This window comes from Nylanderia fulva, unplaced genomic scaffold, assembly GCF_048542155.1.
Source record: "Nylanderia fulva isolate GAGA-0341 unplaced genomic scaffold, ASM4854215v1 Scaffold232, whole genome shotgun sequence".
In the NCBI taxonomy this organism is placed as follows: Eukaryota; Metazoa; Arthropoda; class Insecta; order Hymenoptera; family Formicidae; genus Nylanderia; species Nylanderia fulva.
This window is the reverse complement of record NW_028190296.1, coordinates 39,334-60,447: the sequence shown is the minus strand read 5'-3', so window position 1 is coordinate 60,447 and position 21,114 is coordinate 39,334. Positions and strand designations below refer to the sequence as shown.

Sequence of the window (21,114 nt, the reverse complement as noted above, 5' to 3'; positions counted from 1 at the left end):
AAGTGATCCCTCATCTGCTGCAAATGACGCCAGCGTGACAAGGTGGATACCGTCTGCCCTGTCAATGACGGTTCCGGCACAGCGAGTAGCGGCGCCCCGACGAGGAAGTGACCGGGAGTCAACGCCGAGACGTCCTCTGGGTCATCTGAGAGTGTCTGTGAATGGACGAGAATTAAGACAAGCTTCGATCTGGGCGAGGAGTGTGCTCAGCTCCTCGAACGTGAGGGTGGTCTCGCCGATCACCCGACGGAGGTGGAACTTGGTCGACTTCACTGCAGTCCTCCCAAAGACCACCAAAGTGCGGGGACCGCTGGCGGGTTGAAGTGCCAGCGGATTCCTTGAGCGGTGGCGGCAAGGACGATACGATGACCTTCGGCTGTCGCTGCATCGAAGAGACCTCGCAGCGTACGATCTGCCCCGATGAATGTCGTGCCGCAGTCGCTGTAGATCTCAGCACAGAGGCCCCTGCGGGAGACGAAGCGGTGCAGAGCGGCGATGAAAGCCTTCTGAGGTGTAGTCGGAGACGACTTCCAAGTGAGTGGCCTTCGACCAGAAACAGACGAAGACTGCGATGTACCCTTTGTGCGCACGGTGTCCACGTCCCTTGCTGGTCCGAAGGAGGATGGGTCCTGCGTAATCCACGCCGGTGCTGAGGAACGGTCGGGTTGGCGTTACTCGGTCCCGAGGAAGGTTACCCATCTGAGGCTGTGGCGTGGCAGCACGCCATCGAGTGCAGGTAACGCATCGATGTAGCTGCTGCTTGACGGCGGTTCTTCCTCGAGGTACCCAGAAGCGCAGGCGGAGCAGGCCGAGTGTCAGCTGCACACCCCCGTGCAGTGTCCGTCGATTGCAGGAATCGATCACCAGCCGAGTCAGCCAGGATGCCGCCGGGATGATCATCGGATGTTTCTCGTCGAGCGGAAGTTGAGAGTTTTTGAGACGTCCTCTGACGCGCAGTACGCCTTGATAGTCGAGGAACGGACTCAACTTCACCAGGTGGCTTCGCGGTGGAGTAGGGCGTCCAGCAGAGGCCGCGGCTACGTCCGTCGGAAAGTGGAGCGCCTGCACCACTCGCAGCCATCGAAACAACGCGGAGTCCAGCTCGTCAGGATGCAATGGACGGCCAAGTCTGGCGTCACGTCTCACCGGGTTGAGCCATCGACGACACCACGCAGTGACTCGCAGCAGCCGTTGCAGCGTCGGGAACCGTAGAAGAAGGTCCGGTTCGGTAGTGACTGGCGCCTTGACTACCAGGCTGGTGACTCGCTGCTCAGGGAGGTCATCCTCTGGGACGTCGATGTCTGCACCAGGCCATGCAGCCTCGTCTCCTGACAGCCAGGTAGGTCCTGTCCACCACAGTTTATGATTGAGTAAGTCCTCAGGTGTAACACCACGCGATGCACAATCTGCAGGGTTTTCTCGTCCGGCGACGTGTCTCCAATGAGCGTCTGGAAGCAGGGTCTGGATCTGCGACACTCGGTTGGCAACAAAGGTCTTCCAGCGGGTGCAGTGTCCGCGAATCCAGTGAAGAGTGACCTTGGAGTCGGACCACAGGTGCACCGGCGTAGCAGCCAAGCCGAGGGTAGTGCGTACGTGCAGCATGAGCGTGGTGAGTAATGCGGCAGCACAAAGTTCCAATCGAGGTAGCGACACCTGCTTGACTGTTGCGACCTTCGATTTTGCCATCAGCAGATTAATTGATGTTTTCTCTGTTGCAGCGTTGCGGATGTACACGACGGCGGCGTATCCTCGCTTCGATGCATCGGCAAATCCATGGAGCTGCAATTGCGACTGGTCATCTCCGGTGCTGAGCCAACGATCCACACGGATGTGATCCAGCAACGGAAGTTGATTCAACAGTTGTTTCCAGCGGTGTGCGTCCTGATCAGGCAGCGGAGAGTCCCAATCCAGCCGTTGAAGCCACGTAGACTGGATCAGAATTTTGGCTCGGATGACGACAGGCACTAGCCAGCCCATCGGATCGAATAGTCGAGCTGTCTCGGCCAAGACTCGTCTCTTCGTGAGGTCGGTGATTGAACGTGGACGTATGGTGAAAGGAGAACCAATCCCCTTGAGGATGCCATCGAAGACCCAGGGTGGCGTGGCTCTCTCCTTCCCACGAGCGCGGTCCGCGTTGAAGCCGATGTTCCGGTGGAATTCCGGTGAGCACCTGCTGATTGTTGGCAGCCCACTTTCGCAAAGGAAATCCGCCCGCCATGCAGAGACTCTGTAGTTCCTGTTGGAGTTCGATAGCATCCGCTAGGCTGTCAGCACCGGTGACCACGTCGTCGACGTAACAGTCGTGTCGCAGCGCCCTGACTCCGCGTGGATATCGTGCCTCTTTGTCTGCAGCAAGTTGGTGAAGAGTCCTGATGGCGAGGAAGGGTGCGCACGCCAGTCCGTAGGTCACGGTCTTCAACTCGTACTCGCGGATGTTGTCTGAGCCGTTGTGGCGCCACAGGATGGTTTGCAGGCGACAATCCTCCGGATGCACAAGAATTTGTCGGTACATTTTCTCGATGTCCTGTGACGAAAACGTACCGATGCCAACGCCAACGGAGTAAAACGTCAGCGAGTGCTGGCAAGAGGTTAGCTCCAGTGAGGAGGTGCGAGTTCAGCGACTCTCCGGACCGTGTGCGTTGGGAGCCGTTGAACACAACCCTGAGCTTCGTGGTCGTGCTCGACTCCTTGAGGACCCCGTGATGCGGTAAGTAGCACCTGGGGCCAGAACCTGTCGTAGACGTACTAACCTTCTCCATGTGTTGCAGGTCTTCGTATTCGTCCATGAAGTCTCGATAGAGATCACCGAACCGAGCATCACGGGCTCCCTTCCGCTCCATTGCTTCCAGGAGGCGCTCTGCAGGTCGACGAGTCTCGCTGAGTGATGTCGGCGGTGAGGCAAATGGCAGCCTCACCACGTATCTTCCACTGGACGTGCGTGTGACTGTGCGCACATAGATGTCCTCGCATCTGGCTTCGTCGGCGGTGAGCACGATCCCAGCTGCTGGCTCGCGTTCCTGCTCCCAGAATCGTTGCACCAGGTCAGCGAGGTCGTTGTCGGCGGTGCACTAAAACGTGCGGCGATGTCCGTCGGTGACTGCTGAGTCGTAGCCTCCGGACAGGATCCATCCCAAGCTGGTCTGCTGGGCGATCGGCATGCGTGAGTCGCCCTTGCGAAGGCCTTCCTCAAGGATCAACGAATAGACCTCTGCACCAAGAAGTAGCTCCGCAGGGTCGTCATCCAGGTATCGCGGGTCGGCCAGTCGGAGTCCTTGGATGTGAGGCCAGCTGCAATTCTCGCGTTGGGCGGTGCCTTGTTGTAGTGAGATGCGAGGCAGCACAAAAGCGACCACGCGAAGCTCGGCGTTGGTCACGTCGGATGTGGTGTCCAGGGTGACCTTGCCACGAGCCGATCCAGAGCGAGTCCCTCCGATGCCAAAGATGGACAGATCCGTCGAAGCTCGAGGAAGGCGAAGACGTTGAGCCAGTGCTTCAGAGATGATGGACACCTCGGAGCACTGGTCGATCAAGACTCTAACCTCGTGTGGTGATCCGTAGCGGTCCGCGACCTTGACGCAAGCAGTTGCAAGAAGGACGGCCTTGTGACTCTCAAACTGCCGTGAGGTGGCCAGTGTGGTGGCAAGTGAAGTGGCCTCAGCGGACGGTGGTGACGTGGATGCCCCGTGCAGCATGGTGTGGTGTCGTGCGTTGCAAGTGAGGCAATTCTTTTTCGATTGACACCGTGACAAGAAGTGATTGCCCAGGCAGTTGAAGCACAGTCGGTTGGTCTCCACGAATGTTTTCCGTTCGACCGCGGTCTTGGCCTTGAACTCCTTGCAGGTCATCAGTGTATGTTTTTCACGACACAGTGCACACTGAGGCGAATCTGTGCCTTGATGTCTGGTGACGTGCGCTTTGGCAAATCGTGATGCCTCTCCAGTTCCCTTTGTGACACTCCTCGGTCGTGCGGCGTTGAGGGTCAATACCCGTCGACTAATGAAGTCGAGAAGTGCCTCGTTCTGTGGTGGTTCGGTGGAGTCTGACGTGGCTGACTCCCATTCGAGACGAGTGCGTGCGTCGAACAATTCGATGACCAGGTGATTAAACAGGTCCATCTCGTGCGTGTTGATAGGACGTCCAATACTCTCCTGTGCATTGATGGCGGCGGTGACAGCGTTGTGGATGCGGCTCAGCTCCTCGGCGGTATCTCCCTTCATCTTTGGCACGGCGGTAAACGTGGCAAAGTTGGAGCGGATTAACTCTCTTTTGTTGTCATAATGCTTGTTCAAGATTGCCCAAGCGCGATCGTAATTGTCACTTGTGACAGGTAGTGATCTTATCAATTTTTCAGCCTGACCTGTCAAACATGAGCGGAGGTGGTGAAGGCGCTCGATGTTTGAGATGGAATTGCTGCTCACAACGGACAGGAAGAGATCACGAAATGACGGCCAATCAGCGTAGGCGCCAGAGAACGGCGGCAACTTGATGCGCGGCAGTGACGACTTTGATGCGACGTCGACGGATGGAGATACGTTTGGCTTCCGGAAATGTTCAGCGTAGCCATCCAGGATACTGCGTTGTGCCACGTAAAGATTTTCAGTATCTCCATGCAACTCCGACTTGAAGTATTCGCTTTCACTAAACTTCTCTTTCAGAGCCGCGCGAATGAGATCATGCTGGGCCTCAAATTTCGTCCACAGCTGATCTAGGATCCTGATGCGTATAGATACGGCACTGGCGGTGATGTTGGTCGTGCCCAGCTTCTTCAAGTATTCCACGGAGCGTGAAATACGGACTTGGATCTCACGTTGGCAATCGATCAAGGTGTTCACATCCATGTCAAACTACGAGCTCACTGACTGCACTAAGAGACACGTTCACAAACTTGCGGATGCCGGCACGATGGATCCGGCTCGAAGGACCAGAATTATGTTCGCGAACGCGCTGCGTGAGAGAAGATCGCGCGACACAATAGGATAAGTCACCCTTTCTTTTGTATTAAAAAAAGTTTAATTTCAATACACACTTAATTACAAAATACTTGAACAAGACTTATAACATTTAAATATTTCAGTGACAATGTAATCGAGAACAAAGTGCGGAATAAGCGGCGGTTGTCAACGAGATTTTAGCGGATCAAAATAATATGCGGTTTGCGTTATGCGGTCACTGCGGAAAGCGATAAGGCGCGGATTTCGGGCGCGAGCTCTCTCTTATGGGTTTCCGAAGAAAACCCACTTTTTCGGAAAGCGCCAATTATTGCGAGCAATTTAAAATGTGCTCGAGGTGACTCGAAGGCACAGCTCATTATTGGCTGCTTTTCTAAGATGCTCAACGAACTCGCGTTTTGCCATGCGCGCGCGGCCGCTCGCTATTTCTAATTGGTGATCGAGGCCGCGTAGCAATTTTGCGCATGCTTGTAGCGCGAAAAGTATCCGGTAAAAACGGTTGCGAAACCGCTAATTGTTTGTGTGCAAAGAATGTTTTTGAGATGACAGGTTTAATTTATGACAGCTTTTTTCCGTGACAAACATACAAAAAAGACCGTGACTTTTATTATTGACGCGGATGGAAAATTCTAGAATTTACAAAAATTTTACTTAACATCTCAAACACATTCCATTGCAAGGTTCACAGGGACATTAATAAATAAAAAAACCACGTCCAATGAAATTATTATGTTTCCATTATTTAGAATTTTACCAGACAGCGCACTGCACAATTTAAAACTATTATTTACAAAGCTATTGGCTTTCGGAATACTTTTTATTAATATTTTATGGAAGAATAAAGCTAAATGATGTAAGGCCGTGTTTATAGACGAAACTATAATTCTAAAAGGAAAGTCTTTTTTATGGATTTTAGGCAGGCCATACGCCTTAGGGAGGAGGCAATCACTGGAATGTAAAAAATAGTACTCTGTTTTCGTGATATATCCCTTAGTATGCCATTTTTTTAAAAACGTGTTTAATTATTATTTCTATTTTAAGTGCTGAATTACTATTTATTATTTTGTACGTGTCCGTGTCGCTCACAAGGGGAGTGCACGACGTGCCCCTCACCGATTCAAACGAGGATTTTTTTATGTATAGTACCTAATTAGAAACAAGTTCTGTTAAAGCGAGAGAACGCGCTTCTCAAGCATTCGTCTGAAAAAAAATGTTGAAGATTTGCCAGCACTTCTTAAGACGTTGCAAAGAAGCATTATCGAAGCGCCCCGGTGGCTTAGTTGGTAGTGTTCTTCTTTTGTAACTGCGAGATCGCTGGATCGAATCTCGCCGTGTGAAACTATTTTTTTTCTTTTATTTTTGTATAATTTATTTTTTTTGTTTTTAGGAACATTTTATAACATTAATAAATATTTTTTTAATAATTGACATTTAAAAAATTTTTAACATTTTGTTCCATATATTAAAAAAAAATTCGATTGCTTTCTGTCAAAAATATAATATTAGGAAATGTTTAATATTATACGAGAAATATATCACTACTATAAAATAAATAAGTAAATTTAAAATAATCTTTCAGCTGGAGTTTCGCAAATTCCTCGTTTAACAAAACTTTTTCATCTTTACTACTTCCTGCAAGCGATTCTTTTTGTTCAACATCGCTTTTTATCGAAGAATCAGATGTTGATTCCATCTTCGAAATTTTCACGGCACTGTCTATAACGTCTTCCTTGTACTGTCGTAACTAACGGTCGACTATTTCAAAAACCGACGCTTTGCCTGTCTTCTCCTGTACGATTCTCCCCTCTCTTACTTCAACAAAGCGGCTGATCCCTTATGGTCGAAACTCGTAGCTATTGTTGCTCCAGGTCAGATATACAAAAAGTGATCCGAGACCGAGCATAATAATAAAAATATAGCTCTAACGTATAAAACTTTTAAGAAATATTTTTATTTCTAGAGCTAGAAAATTTAAAATATTTTTAATAATTGTACAATAAAAAATAATTAAAAATATTACCAAATTATCCGCATTATTATTGATAATTGTTTACTAATTTATTTTATTAGTAGTGATATATTTCTCGTATAATATTAAACATTTCCTAATATTATATTTTTGACAAAAAGCAATCGAATTTTTTTTTAATATATGGAACAAAATGTTAAAAATTTTTTATATGTCAATTATTAAAAAAATATTTATTAATGTTATAAAATGTTCCTAAAAACAAAAAAAATAAATTATACAAAAATAAAAAAAAAAAATAGTTTCACACGGCGAGATTCGATCCAGCGATCTCGCAGTTACAAAAGAAGAACACTACTAACCAAGCCACCGGGGCGCTTCGATAATGCTTCTTTGCAACGTCTTAAGAAGTGCTGGCAAATCTTCAACATTTTTTTTCAGACGAATGCTTGAGAAGCGCGTTCTCTCGCTTTAACAGAACTTGTTTCTAATTAGGTACTATACATAAAAAAATCCTAGTTTGAATCGGTGAGGGGCACGTCGTGCACTCCCCTTGTGAGAGAAAACAATAGTTGCAATTACCATAATTTAACTATAATTTTAAGTAAGTTTAGGGGACAACAATATTTTTAAAGTTATTTTAACATTACAAATTATAGTTAACTCAGTTTTAAATTATTGTTGTCATAACTGTAGCATATGTTAATGCAATCAATTTATAGTTATATACACTATAATGTGTGGTTAAAATATAGTAAATCGTACTATTAATATGATAATAATGGCCATAATTGAAGGTTTAATAAACAAAATGTTATAGTAACTTTCAATATTTAATATAACTATATATATATATATATATATATATATATAATTAATTCTACAATGCTTGTGGTTCTAACAAATTTAATTTATAAAGTTTGTCCAACTATAAAAAAAAGTTCCTATTAATATGTTCTATTTAGAAAAATTTTACCATATTAATAGCTATATTAATTTTATTAAAATTGTTTAATACTACTATGTTGAATATAAAATACTAACCATATAAAATGGTATTTTATTAATGTAATTTTATAGTAAATTTTACATACATTATATATAGTAATTTTATTATAAAAATAATGTGAGGAAGCATGTAAATATAAAATAGTTATTTTTTAAAAATAAATATTTATTTTAGATTAACACGAAATATTTTACATATTATTTTGCGCATACATATATATTTTTTATTATATTTTTTATATAGCAAAACTAAACTTAAAACTAAATTATATTAATTATATATTAATATACACTAAAAAGTATGAAGTGCATAGAGTAAAAAAATTTTAATCTAGACATAACATAAATTACTTAATATAAATTTAACGTATAAGACGGGCAACAAGAGCCAAATCGCGGATGACAATGCGTTGTTCTAACGAAACTAAATAATTTTTCGTTAGAATTAAATACCGGTGCACAAGGCACCAAATTTTTACTTGGATACGGCCAAGATTTTAAATATGAAATAATCTCGTATTTTGAGATTTAATTTCAATACCCCTTTAACCCCCCTACGGAAAATAAATAAATGAATGCAAGAGAAAAATATAGATCCGACATCCCCCTTTAACCCCCTACGGAAAATAAATAAATGAATGCAAGAGAAAAATATAGATCCGAAAATCGCTGAATCGGGAATCGAACCCGAGACCTTTCGCTTGCCGGGCGACTGCTCTTCCAGCTGAGCTATTCAGATCCTTTCGATTCTATACTTTTCTCTGTTATATATATTAATGTTGGTAAACAAACGCATTTTTTAAGCCAGCGTGTATCAAATATAAGAGTTTTAACAAGGCTCTGTAATATAAATATAAATTTAACGTATAAGACGGGCAACAAGAGCCAAATCGCGGATGACAATGCGTTGTTCTAACGAAACTAAATAATTTTTCGTTAGAATTAAATACCGGTGCACAAGGCACCAAATTTTTACTTGGACACGGCCAAGATTTTAAATATGAAATAATCTCATATTTTGAGATTTAATTTCAATACCCCTTTAACCCCCCTACGGAAAATAAATAAATGAATACAAGAGAAAAATATAGATCCGAAAATCGCTGAATCGGGAATCGAACCCGAGACCTTTCGCTTGCCGGGCGACTGCTCTTCCAGCTGAGCTATTCAGATCCTTTCGATTCTATACTTTTCTCTGTTATACATATTAATGTTGGTAAACAAACGCATTTTTTAAGCCAGCGTGTATCAAATATAAGAGTTGTAACAAGGCTCTGTAATATAAATATAAATTTAACGTATAAGACGGGCAACAAGAGCCAAATCGCGGATGACAATGCGTTGTTCTAACGAAACTAAATAATTTTTCGTTAGAATTAAAATAATTAGAGTTAAATTTATATTTATATTACAGAGCCTTGTTAAAACTCTTATATTTGATACACGCTGGCTTAAAAAATGCGTTTGTTTACCAACATTAATATATATAACAGAGAAAAGTATAGAATCGAAAGGATCTGAATAGCTCAGCTGGAAGAGCAGTCGCCCGGCAAGCGAAAGGTCTCGGGTTCGATTCCCGATTCAGCGATTTTCGGATCTATATTTTTCTCTTGCATTCATTTATTTATTTTCCGTAGGGGGGTTAAAGGGGTATTGAAATTAAATCTTAAAATATGAGATTATTTCATATTTAAAATCTTGGCCGTGTCCAAGTAAAAATTTGGTGCCTTGTGCACCGGTATTTAATTCTAACGAAAAATTATTTAGTTTCGTTAGGATAACGCATTGTCATCCGCGATTTGGCTCTTGTTGCCCGTCTTATACGTTAAATTTATATTTATATTACAGAGCTTTGTTAAAACTCTTATATTTGATACACGCTGGCTTAAAAAATGCGTTTGTTTACCAACATTAATATATATAACAGAGAAAAGTATAGAATCGAAAGGATCTGAATAGCTCAGCTGGAAGAGCAGTCGCCCGGCAAGCGAAAGGTCTCGGGTTCGATTCCCGATTCAGCGATTTTCGGATCTATATTTTTCTCTTGTATTTATGTATTTATTTTCCGTAGGGGGGTTAAAGGGGTATTGAAATTAAATCTCAAAATATGAGATTATTTCATATTTAAAATCTTGGCCGTGTCCAAGTAAAAATTTGGTGCCTTGTGCACCGGTATTTAATTCTAACGAAAAATTATTTAGTTTCGTTAGAACAACGCATTGTCATCCGCGATTTGGCTCTTGTTGCCCGTCTTATACGTTAAATTTATATTTATATTACAGAGCCTTGTTAAAACTCTTATATAAATTACTTAAAACTAAGTGTATTGTTGCGCCCCCGTGTTACGCCCCTGGATCTACATCTTTGTATCGGGTGATACTTTTCGCGGGATCAACTCTTTACGCTTCCGGGAGATCGTCGTCAAGGGAGTTGTTGTTAAACAACTAAGGGTCTTCTTCTGTTTTCGGGGGACATTACAGTTTTGGTCTAGCGGTCGCATCGTGCGGACGTTTTCCGAGACCGGAGCTTTTTTGCATTACGAATGCACTATTTGTTATATTTCATTGGTTTCGTGTATTGGTTCCTCATATTAAAGTTCATTTCCCTATTATGCGAGTGTCTTTATTTCGCGCGCGAGTGAGAGTGACTGTGTGTGAGTGACTGAGCGAGAGGCGTCCCGAGGACGCAACATTTTGGGGGCTCGTCCGGGATCAAAACCGAAAGAATCGCATCTTCCTGAGAGAACGCCAAAATGACGACTCAACATTCGCCGAAAGCGACGCGTTCCCGAACAACGATGAAGGAGATAGACGAGACGGATGCGTTGCAGACCGCACTGCGAGAACTACGAGAAATGCGGGCCGAACGAGAACATCAGCAAGCTCGCTTTGAGACTCTTCTCCGAGAGAAGGACGAACAGCTGCACCAGCTCGAATTGAGGATCTCCTCGCAGCAAACTAACCAGCTAAGTCCTTCTAATATAAGAGCTTCTGGGGATACACGACTGAATTTAGCTTGCGCGAGTACCGCGAGTGCCGCGATAGCCGCGAGTGCCGTGATAAACGCGGGCGAGACGACCGGTGACTTTCGTGCGAAAACGGGCTTAAAACTGAAGCCCGATACATTCGATGGAAGGGTTCCGCTGCGGGAGTTCCTCTCCCAATTTCTTTTGATAGCCGTCGCGAATAATTGGGATGAGAAAGCAAAAATGATTACTCTCGCTGCAAATTTAAGGGGAAAAGCTCGGTCCGTTTTAGAAAATGTTGAGAATTTTGAAGAATTAACATTCGCGGAATTAAAATCAAAATTAGAGTTGCTTTTTGAAGACGGAAACTTGACGCAAAATTATTACTATCTTTTTACGACACGGAAACAAAAATATGGAGAGGATTTCGCTTCCTTTGGAGCCGAACTTGAGAGACTGTCGCGTCTGGCTTACCCCGAATGTCCATATGCGGTCCGCGATAAAATAGCATGCGCGCAATTTGTCTCGGCATTAATAGACGGGTTTGTCAAAAGAACCCTTCAACTGGAGGGAATTACATCCTTAAATTTGGCTATAGAAAGAGCTAAGGCTATAAAAATAATTCAGGGGGATAGTTTTGATAGAAAAAGAGACAATTTTAGTAACAAAGGAAATTACGGCAAAATAAGTCAAAATTATCAAAAAAGAGAGAGGAGCGACGCGCGAACCGATTCCGAAAAAAAGAAAAGCGAACGGTTTGACTCGAAAGGGGAAGCGCAAGCGAACAACTTTTCGGCCAAAGAGAAAGAATGTTGGTCTTGCGGGAAGACTGGGCATTTGCGTTTTCAATGTCCTGAGGCGAAGAAAAACTAGAGATAGTTGAATTTTTCGGGGAAAATTCAATTCTTACAGAAAACGCCCCGACGTCCAATTTTGTTGATCTCATTGATTGTAGTGTTAGAAGGACCTTTCTCTATTGTAAAGAAATTCAACGATGTGGTGTACTGCATTCAGAAGACACCCAGACATCGGAAGAAAGTAGTGCACGCAGATAGATTAGCTCCATTTTTAGATAGAAATATTGATTGTTAATTAGAAATAGTACAAAACTCAAATAAAGATTGCTAGAAATTGGAGAGTTGTGTTTGTGTGTATATTTGTAAGTGCATTTTTTTTAATTGGTGAATTTATTCTGCGTAAGGAATGTTTTCTTTTCTAGTTGGAAATTTTTAAGAAGAGGCTTGCCTGAGTTTCTGTTACAAGAGAATTCTCTGAGGAAGTTCCTACGACCATTACTCATCGAGGGCAACTGGCTCCTTTCAATTGAGAAGACCGTCTCATCTTCAGAAGATTGGTCATTTGGTTCATCACGTTGAAGACTGTCCCTCTCGTGGTTTTTGATCCGTGGTTTTCCCACGAGACTGAGGGCAAATGCCGGGACAGAGACTTAGGGTGTTCACGAGGAACGTTGGGTCCACGGAAGATATTCCCCCCCTTTGTCTGAAGATTCATGGACCATTTCGTTATCCTTCCGGGAGACGGCGAGTATAGTGAAACCGCGAAGACAGCAGGGATATCTTCTATCAACTCGACTGTTATAGGAAAAATCTGGCCAATTTTTCTTCAAAAAACAGTTCGAGTACGGAGAGGAGGAGGGCGAAGCTCGGTAACCTGTAGCAGCAGCTAAGGGAGAGCAGGATTCGTCCGGACAGTGTAGACGTGAAAGGAGAGGGACCAGGCGTTTCGTTCGGTAACCTGTAGCAGCAGCTAAGGGAGAGCGGAGTATCGTTGGTGCCCTGATAGCAGCGTCAGAGTCCTAGGTCTTCAATCTCCGTGAGAATTGTCGGGACGACAATTTTGAAGAAGGGGGGCAGTGTTGCGCCCCCGTGTTACGCCCCTGGATCTACATCTTTGTATCGGGTGATACTTTTCGCGGGATCAACTCTTTACGCTTCCGGGAGATCGTCGTCAAGGGAGTTGTTGTTAAACAACTAAGGGTCTTCTTCTGTTTTCGGGAGACATGACAGTTTTGGTCTAGCGGTCGCATCGTGCGGACGTTTTCCGAGACCGGAGCTTCTTTGCATTACGAATGCACTATTTGTTATATTTCATTGGTTTCGTGTATTGGTTCCTCATATTAAAGTTCATTTCCCTATTATGCGAGTGTCTTTATTTCGCGCGCGAGTGAGAGTGACTGTGTGTGAGTGACTGAGCGAGAGGCGTCCCGAGGACGCAACAGTATATACATCCACTTAAAAACAAATACGGTTTTCAATAACTAATATAATAGTTATCTGTTTTTTTAATTAAAGTATATACTTTAAAAAATTGTACTGAGTCAAAATTTATAGTATCATATTTTTCTGAAATATTTATGACATAAGCTTGATAATGATTATCAAAGTACGTTGCAAATATATATTTGACAGTAGCACTGAAACATGACGGTGATAATACAAACACATTTGTATTGGTTTTAAAAATATCTGCAATTTCTCCAAATACAGGATAGTTCTCATCATTAATTTCTATTAAGATAATTGATCCTCTTTTAAGCACTATGTTTCCAAAACTAACACTTTTTACTTGAGTATAATTTTTATAATTTTTTAATAAACGATAATTCTGACAAACTAATGAATTGCTTGTTTTATATGTAACATATGGTAAATTATTCGATTGCAAATTTATTAATAAATTGCTTAGCATTATTTGTTGTTTAACAGCAATACTATAACATATGTTTTTCCTATATAAAATCTAATCAAAATGGAATCTGATATAAAAATTATCTTACCGAAATTAAATTTTCACTTTCGAGTAATTCTTGTCGATTTTGTAGAAAACAAAAACGTTTTCCAACTACAGGTATTAATTCTTTATGTATTCCTCAATGTATTCCTGAAGACCCCACGCTTCCAATTGATCTTCAATTAAATTTGACATTTTGTAGATATTTAACCTATAAAAATATGTAATTATTAATGCGTAATATAAATGCGTATATTATTATATTAAACGCTATATTTATTTAGGTCATATCTAAAAGACATTCAGAAGACATTTCAAAGACGTACGTCTAAAAAATATCTTCCAATTGTATTTGCTATATATATGTATATTAGAGTATCAATAATTGCAAAAATTTTTGACTAAAAGATAAGAATTTTTCTGCAATTATTATATAATATTTTCCTGCAATTAAAAAAAGAATGTGTTTGTGCTATTATATGTATAGCACAAGCTTCTCTTTATTATTAGAACTATGTACTTACTTTTTCTAAACGACGAATCCTATTCCCCGATAATTTTGTTAACATTAAATACTTAATTAAACAATTATACACTTTATATTCACACAATTTAATCTTCTTTGTTGTCCGACACGTCCAATTTCTGGATTCTAACCTTGCACGTTGCGTTGCGTACACGCTGAACACTCGAAAAATAATAACTGTCCGCAATCAGTACTTGACTGCCGCTATATGCCGCGCCAAACGCCATTGATCCGATATTGATATATATCTGTGCACGTGCAGACTCATAGATCTCGCCGACAAAGATGTTGCCGAATGCCGACCATCGAATCTGATATCTTTGTTTGGCAACGACGCGACAGCGGCTCGACCTTTGTTTTATGGAACGGCTATTTTGAATGGTAAATTAATAAACCAACGACTATGGCTGTGATTACAATGTTTTGAAACATTTTATTTTTAGTCTTCATATAGAATATACAAAGATAGAAATAATTCGTAGCATTTAGTATAGCGCAGTATTAACTGCAGTCTACATCGCGCAACAAGCAATGTTAAATTCTATTAAAAATTGAATATTAAAGATCAGAAATTAAAGATAAGAAAGATTTAAATATATATATTTTATAAATTAAACTTCGGCTCGTATACAATTAAAATATGTGATATAATAAAAGGCCAACTTAACGAGCTTATATGATATTAATTAAAAAATTTTTTTATTAATTTACGTCATAATATACAAAAGATAAGATAAACGTTTCGACTGTACGACAGTCTTTTTCAATATCATGCTAATATGTCAAAAAATTAATTTAGTCATATCGACCTTATTATAAATACAACATTTATGAGATTATCATATGACGAACGCAGTACAAAATTCATGTTTGTTGGCTTGAGTTAGAGCGTCAGATTTATGTATGTCATGCTGTTATATTATGTAACGACACTGTGAACAAATTAATATATCCGCTCAAATATTACATTTTAGATTTTTAATAAATAGTATTAACTTACTTTTTTGTCACGAACATAACACTTTTTTAAAAAAATTATTTCTTTTTACATAACATAATCACAATGTGTACTTTTTAAAAAACAAATCGATATCTGTATCTCACAATGTCGGCGCGCTGTATATATACCCAATTTTTAAGATGACGTAGACAATTTTTTTAGAATATCAAAATAAGAACCGTCAAGACGCTCGGTGTCCTTTTTTAGGTTGATACTGTTGTTTTCTTCTTTAATATATTTCTGATATCAACCTTTTATAATAATTCTTTTTATAATCTAGGATTTTTGTGTCGTTCCAATTGAAATTGTGTGTAAATTTTACAATATGATCAGAAACCACCGAGTGCCTTGCAGAATCTAATCTAATATTATTTTTATGTTCATTTACTCTTGTACCTAATTGTCTTTTCGTCTGTCCTACATATGTAGCATCACAATTATTACACGATATCTTATATATGACCCCCGAATTATTTTGGAGCTTATCCCTGTCATTTTGCGTTTTTATGACTCTGTTTAATTTCTTTAGACTTCTTTATCCTACTGTTATATTTGATTTCTTTAATTCTGATGCTACTAGTTCCGAGATTCTTTCAATATATGGTATCGCTATGAATTTTTTATTTCTGTCGTTATTTATGATTTCGTTATTTATATCTTGAGTCATTTCTTTGTTTAATCTATTACCAATAAGGAACTTCAGTCTATTATTGATTTCTGAGAAAATGAGATCAAGAGGATAACTATTGCTCAATAAAATCTCTATGATTAATGTTAAATTTTTACTATAAAAACGGGAATGTGATAATAATATTGACCGGTCTACTAAATTATATATTACACTTTTTTTAGAGTAGAGATTTTATTGAGCAATAGTTATCCTCTTGATCTCATTTTCTCAGAAATCAATAATAGACTGAAGTTCCTTATTGGTAATAGATTAAACAAAGAAATGACTCAAGATATAAATAACGAAATCATAAATAACGACAGAAATAAAAAATTCATAGCGATACCATATATTGAAAGAATCTCGGAACTAGTAGCATCAGAATTAAAGAAATCAAATATAACAGTAGGATACAGATGTCTAAAGAAATTAAACAGAGTCATAAAAACGCAAAAAGACAGGGATAAGCTCCAAAATAATTCGGGGGTCATATATAAGATATCGTGTAATAATTGTGATGCTACATATGTAGGACAGACGAAAAGACAATTAGGTACAAGAGTAAATGAACATAAAAATAATATTAGATTAACTTCTGCAAAGCACTCGGTGGATTTCTGATCATATTGTAAAATTTACACACAATTTCAATTGGAACGACACAAAAATCCTAGATTATAAAAAGAATTATTATAAAAGGTTGATATCAGAAATATATTAAAGAAGAAAACAACAGTATCAACCTAAAAAAGGACACCGAGCGTCTTGACGGTTCTTATTTTGATATTCTAAAAAAATTGTCTACGTCATCTTAAAAATTGGGTATATATACAGCGCGCCGACATTGTGAGATACAGATATCGATTTGTTTTTTAAAAAGTACACATTGTGATTATGTTATGTAAAAAGAAATAATTTTTTAAAAAAAGTGTTATGTTCGTGACAAAAAAGTAAGTTAATACTATTTATTAAAAATCTAAAATGTAATATTTGAGCGGATATATTAATTTGTTCACAGTGTCGTTACATAATATAACAGCATGACATACATAAATCTGACGCTCTAACTCAAGCCAACAAACATGAATTTTGTACTGCGTTCGTCATATGATAATCTCATAAATGTTGTATTTATAATAAGGTCGATATGACTAAATTAATTTTTTGACATATTAGCATGATATTGAAAAAGACTGTCGTACAGTCGAAACGTTTATCTTATCTTTTGTATATTATTACGTAAATTAATAAAAAAATTTTTTAATTAATATCATATAAGCTCGTTAAGTTGGCCTTTTATTATATCACATATAAGAAAGATTTAATTAAGAACAAAAATATAACATAAATTAATGTTAAAAACTAATGTTTTTAGTTATTTTCTCTTACTCACTTTTTAGTTATTATTACCAATAAATAGTAGAACTGGCATTAAGACTATAGACATATATACTATAATTATAATTGTAATTATTATAAAAAATGGTTTATTAATTTACCATTTGTTACTTAATATATTACTATATTAATATTTGAAATTATTATAATTTATAGTAAAATTTTTACATTATTTGTCAGAACCATGCATGTAAGGTTATTTTTACTAACGTTATAGGAATCATAACTATAAAAATGAATATCCCAACTATAATTATTTTACTATGCAATTATAGTTACAAGTATTATACACTTTTCTCTCAGTGTAACATAATAATTTCTCTCCATTGCTACAGTAGCATTTCCCTTATCCGCTCTTGTGAATAGAATGTCAGGATTCTGTTTAATAAATTTACTCGTTGTTTTTATCATAGAATCTATTTTAATTTGTGTCTTTTAGACCCATTGTTTAAAAAATTCGAAAGTTGAGGAATTGCTATGTTGCGAATCGTAGTAAGATTCATGACTTTATTCCTCTTGGTATTGCATTCTAAATCTTTGATGAACTCATAAATAGCGGTTCTTTTGTCTATGTTTAATGGAAGGCTAAATTTGCTGCCCATTTGTAACAAATTGGTAACATTGAGTGGGATTTGTGTGTCCGTTAGATTAATGAATCATTTTTCGTTAGTGCGATTCAACGGATTGACTTCTTTTCCAGCAAATTCTTTTGGTGTAATCAAATTATTAATAATGTTGACATGTTTATTCTCCGTTATTGTTGATAATGTGTATCTGTTAGACTGAGAGGATTCTTTTTTACCAATGACACAATTAAAATTAATCGGCTTGATACTGTTGATATATTCAGCTTTTTTTAACTTAGTTAGCCATGTGAATTTTTTCTTATGTATATGATATAATTTGAGCCGTAGTTATTGAATGAGATAGTATGATGGTTTATAATCCCATTCCATATGTAAGGAGGAAGAATGTTAATGAGAATCTGAGAATATTTGATGAGATTTTTTTTGTGAGGAATCAGCCATTCTGTGTAGATCAAATATTTCTATGTTTAAAATTTCTGTTTTTAATCTGTGCAGTACTCTGTTTAGTTTACGTAAAGACTTATAGTGACACACATTAAATCTATCGTTACAAAAATGTTTCAAATGTTTCGGGAATAGCTTGTGATATTTACATTGTTTTAGAAACCGCAACTTGGAAAACGTTCTTATTAAAATATAATTATCATCTAACCAACGTCTCACATAATTAATCGTATGTACGCTGTTTGAAAACCTTATGTCTTCGGGATACCGAATCCAATATTCATACAAATGATAGCTCCTTTAATATACAATCAATTTATTTTTCAAGTTAAACCCCAATGGTTTATTTAAACAATATTGAAATTATATTTAATACTACATACCAAGTTTGACAATCAACGAATCTTATATTTAAATAAGAACTAGTATGCAACATGAGATTCTCACATTTGAACAAGAATCAAATGTTCAAAATTACATAAAGTTGAATATACAATATAAAATGATAATAATAATAACAAGTAGACTGTATAAAATAGACGGAAAGAAAATCCTTTGATTTTCTTTATATATGTATGTAATCATCCCTGTTCGTGAATTAAGCACATGAAAAGTTTATCGGTATTTAATTAATGAAATTCAATCAACATCTGAATAAAAAAGATAAATCTCTTTACATGACAACATAAGCTTTTTGAATAATAACACAAGCTAAATACTAGAAATACAACATGAGCATACAATGACAATTATAACATGAGCATATAAGGACAATTATAACATAAGCATATAATAACATAAAACAAATACGTTCGTACATAAAGACATTACATGACTGAGCATAAGGAGATTCTTCAAAATGAAATCGTATAATATATGGTAACTTTAAAGTGGACTGTATGAAAGTAAGTTAAAAAATAATCCTTATTACTGACAGGTAAAATAAATGTGCATAGATGAAAAGAATAAGTATCATCCGAACAGAATTGAGTATGCAAACAATACAATATATATATATATATATATATATATATATATACGAATAATTATACATTAATAGTTATATCTCTTAGGGATATAACAATTAATATTTGATAACAAGATATTTGTCACTTAAGTACATAATTTTAGCCTTTCTTTTCATTGCAATTTCATATATGATTTTATGATATTTTAGTTGTATTTTCATTATGTTTGTCACTATATTAAACGTTTATAGTGATACATAAATTATTTAGTGACATTATATAAGATTTTAAGTTATATTACCTCATCTATGTTCAGTTATATTCTTATTGTATTTATTCATTTATTCAACATCAGTGGTGTTATGATTAAGCATATTATTTCTTTGTATTTGATGGTATCGTTTATGTATATCACCTGTCTATGTTCATTTGTGAATTGACTATATATATATATATATATATATATATATCTTGTTATCAAATATTAATTGTTATATCCCTAAGAGATATAACTATTAATGTATAATTATTCGTATTACATCCGCTTGACGACGGACACTGACCGCGTAAAAACGCATACGCTGCGAGATATACATGGAACCGAAATTGCTCAACGTGCAAGCAAAACAGAAGGACTTTGAATCTGCTTCGCTTGCACCTAGGTTCTTGACCGAGGAGGCCCATTGCCAGGCACCCCTTCCGATCAAGGAAATTCCAAAAAGCGATATTATAAAAAGGGAGCTAGAGTCGCAGTCGCGATCAGTCGTTCTCAAGACGCTCTCGCGTCGTTAATTAAAACGACCTCGCTAACCGCGTGCGATCTTAACATCTTCTCGCAGTCGCGCGCGATACGCGAAGTTATAGTTGAATAGTGCCGTTAAATAGATATACGCACAAGTGTATCATTATTGAAATAAAGGAAAGTCAAGTGGTGATGTAAATAAAAATTCTTTAATAAGTGAAAAGGTGAAGTGCATTATTAAATCAACCCGATATAAGCCCTGACGCCCCGGATCCTCATCCCAATTTGGCGCGACCCCTTGTGCCTTTCACGAGGCACACAACATATTATATGATTGAGATTTGTGTTATGATTAAGACGGACAGTAACATAATGTATTGGAAATCACATGTGTATACGTGTGACGTGTCTAGTTATGTCCTCTTTATTCTATATGACAATAAAACAGGTGGATACGTACAAATTATATGAAGATCAAAGGAAATGTAATTATTATCTCAATCAAAAGTCAGTATGTATATAATATTAAGGAATATTATCTCAACGTATTTTATGAAAGATGTTCAACACGCAAGCACATATACAGTACAACAAATATGAATCAATGAACTATATCTCGAGATATATATGGATCAGATAAGAGATTGATCCCGGGATCGTTACCTTGTAGGTAATTTGTTACCTTATTCGATGAGTGTATTACAATAAGCGCGGTCCGTTTTTATAAGTACTTTAATCGTGGAAAAGGATTTATTGATCAGTATAGTTAATAGAAAAATATATAAAAAAACTAAATATTCGCATTCGGTCGGTGAAACATACCTGCAGCATCCCCTTAACTCAATATATATTCATATTAACTCAATATATCCCGATTTTTATTTTATTAAATCAACGTATTGTATCTATCATTTTTATTCATATAATAATATTAACATTAGCTTTTGTATTACTACTATCTAATAAAAAATACTAAATCATTATTTAAAAAATCATTTAATGCGAAAAGGTAAAGTAAGATAAAGTTACATTTTTGCAGAATTAAACTTATGATCAAGAATAAATATAATATAAAATATAAAAATAAATAAATGTACAAATACAGAAAAACACATTAATAATACGATTATTTATTAT

General features: G+C 38.0%; 2 protein-coding genes across 2 annotated transcripts; both read right to left on the bottom strand.

Annotated features, from left to right (window-relative positions):
- Nucleotides 1-450: 450 nt before the first annotated feature.
- LOC146723099 (uncharacterized) lies at nt 451-1,686 on the bottom strand. Its single transcript, XM_085483174.1, has one exon. The coding sequence runs from the start codon at nt 1,684-1,686 to the stop codon at nt 451-453; it is 1,236 nt and encodes a 411-aa protein (XP_085339300.1).
- Nucleotides 1,687-1,885: 199 nt separating this feature from the next.
- Nucleotides 1,886-4,217, bottom strand: LOC114939100 (uncharacterized). The gene is made up of 3 exons (XM_085483173.1): nt 3,207-4,217; nt 2,661-3,068; nt 1,886-2,524 (listed from the first exon to the last, which is right to left on the bottom strand). The coding sequence occupies exons 1-3, from the start codon at nt 4,215-4,217 to the stop codon at nt 1,886-1,888; spliced, it is 2,058 nt and encodes a 685-aa protein (XP_085339299.1).
- Between the last annotated feature and the right edge of the window lie 16,897 nt (nt 4,218-21,114).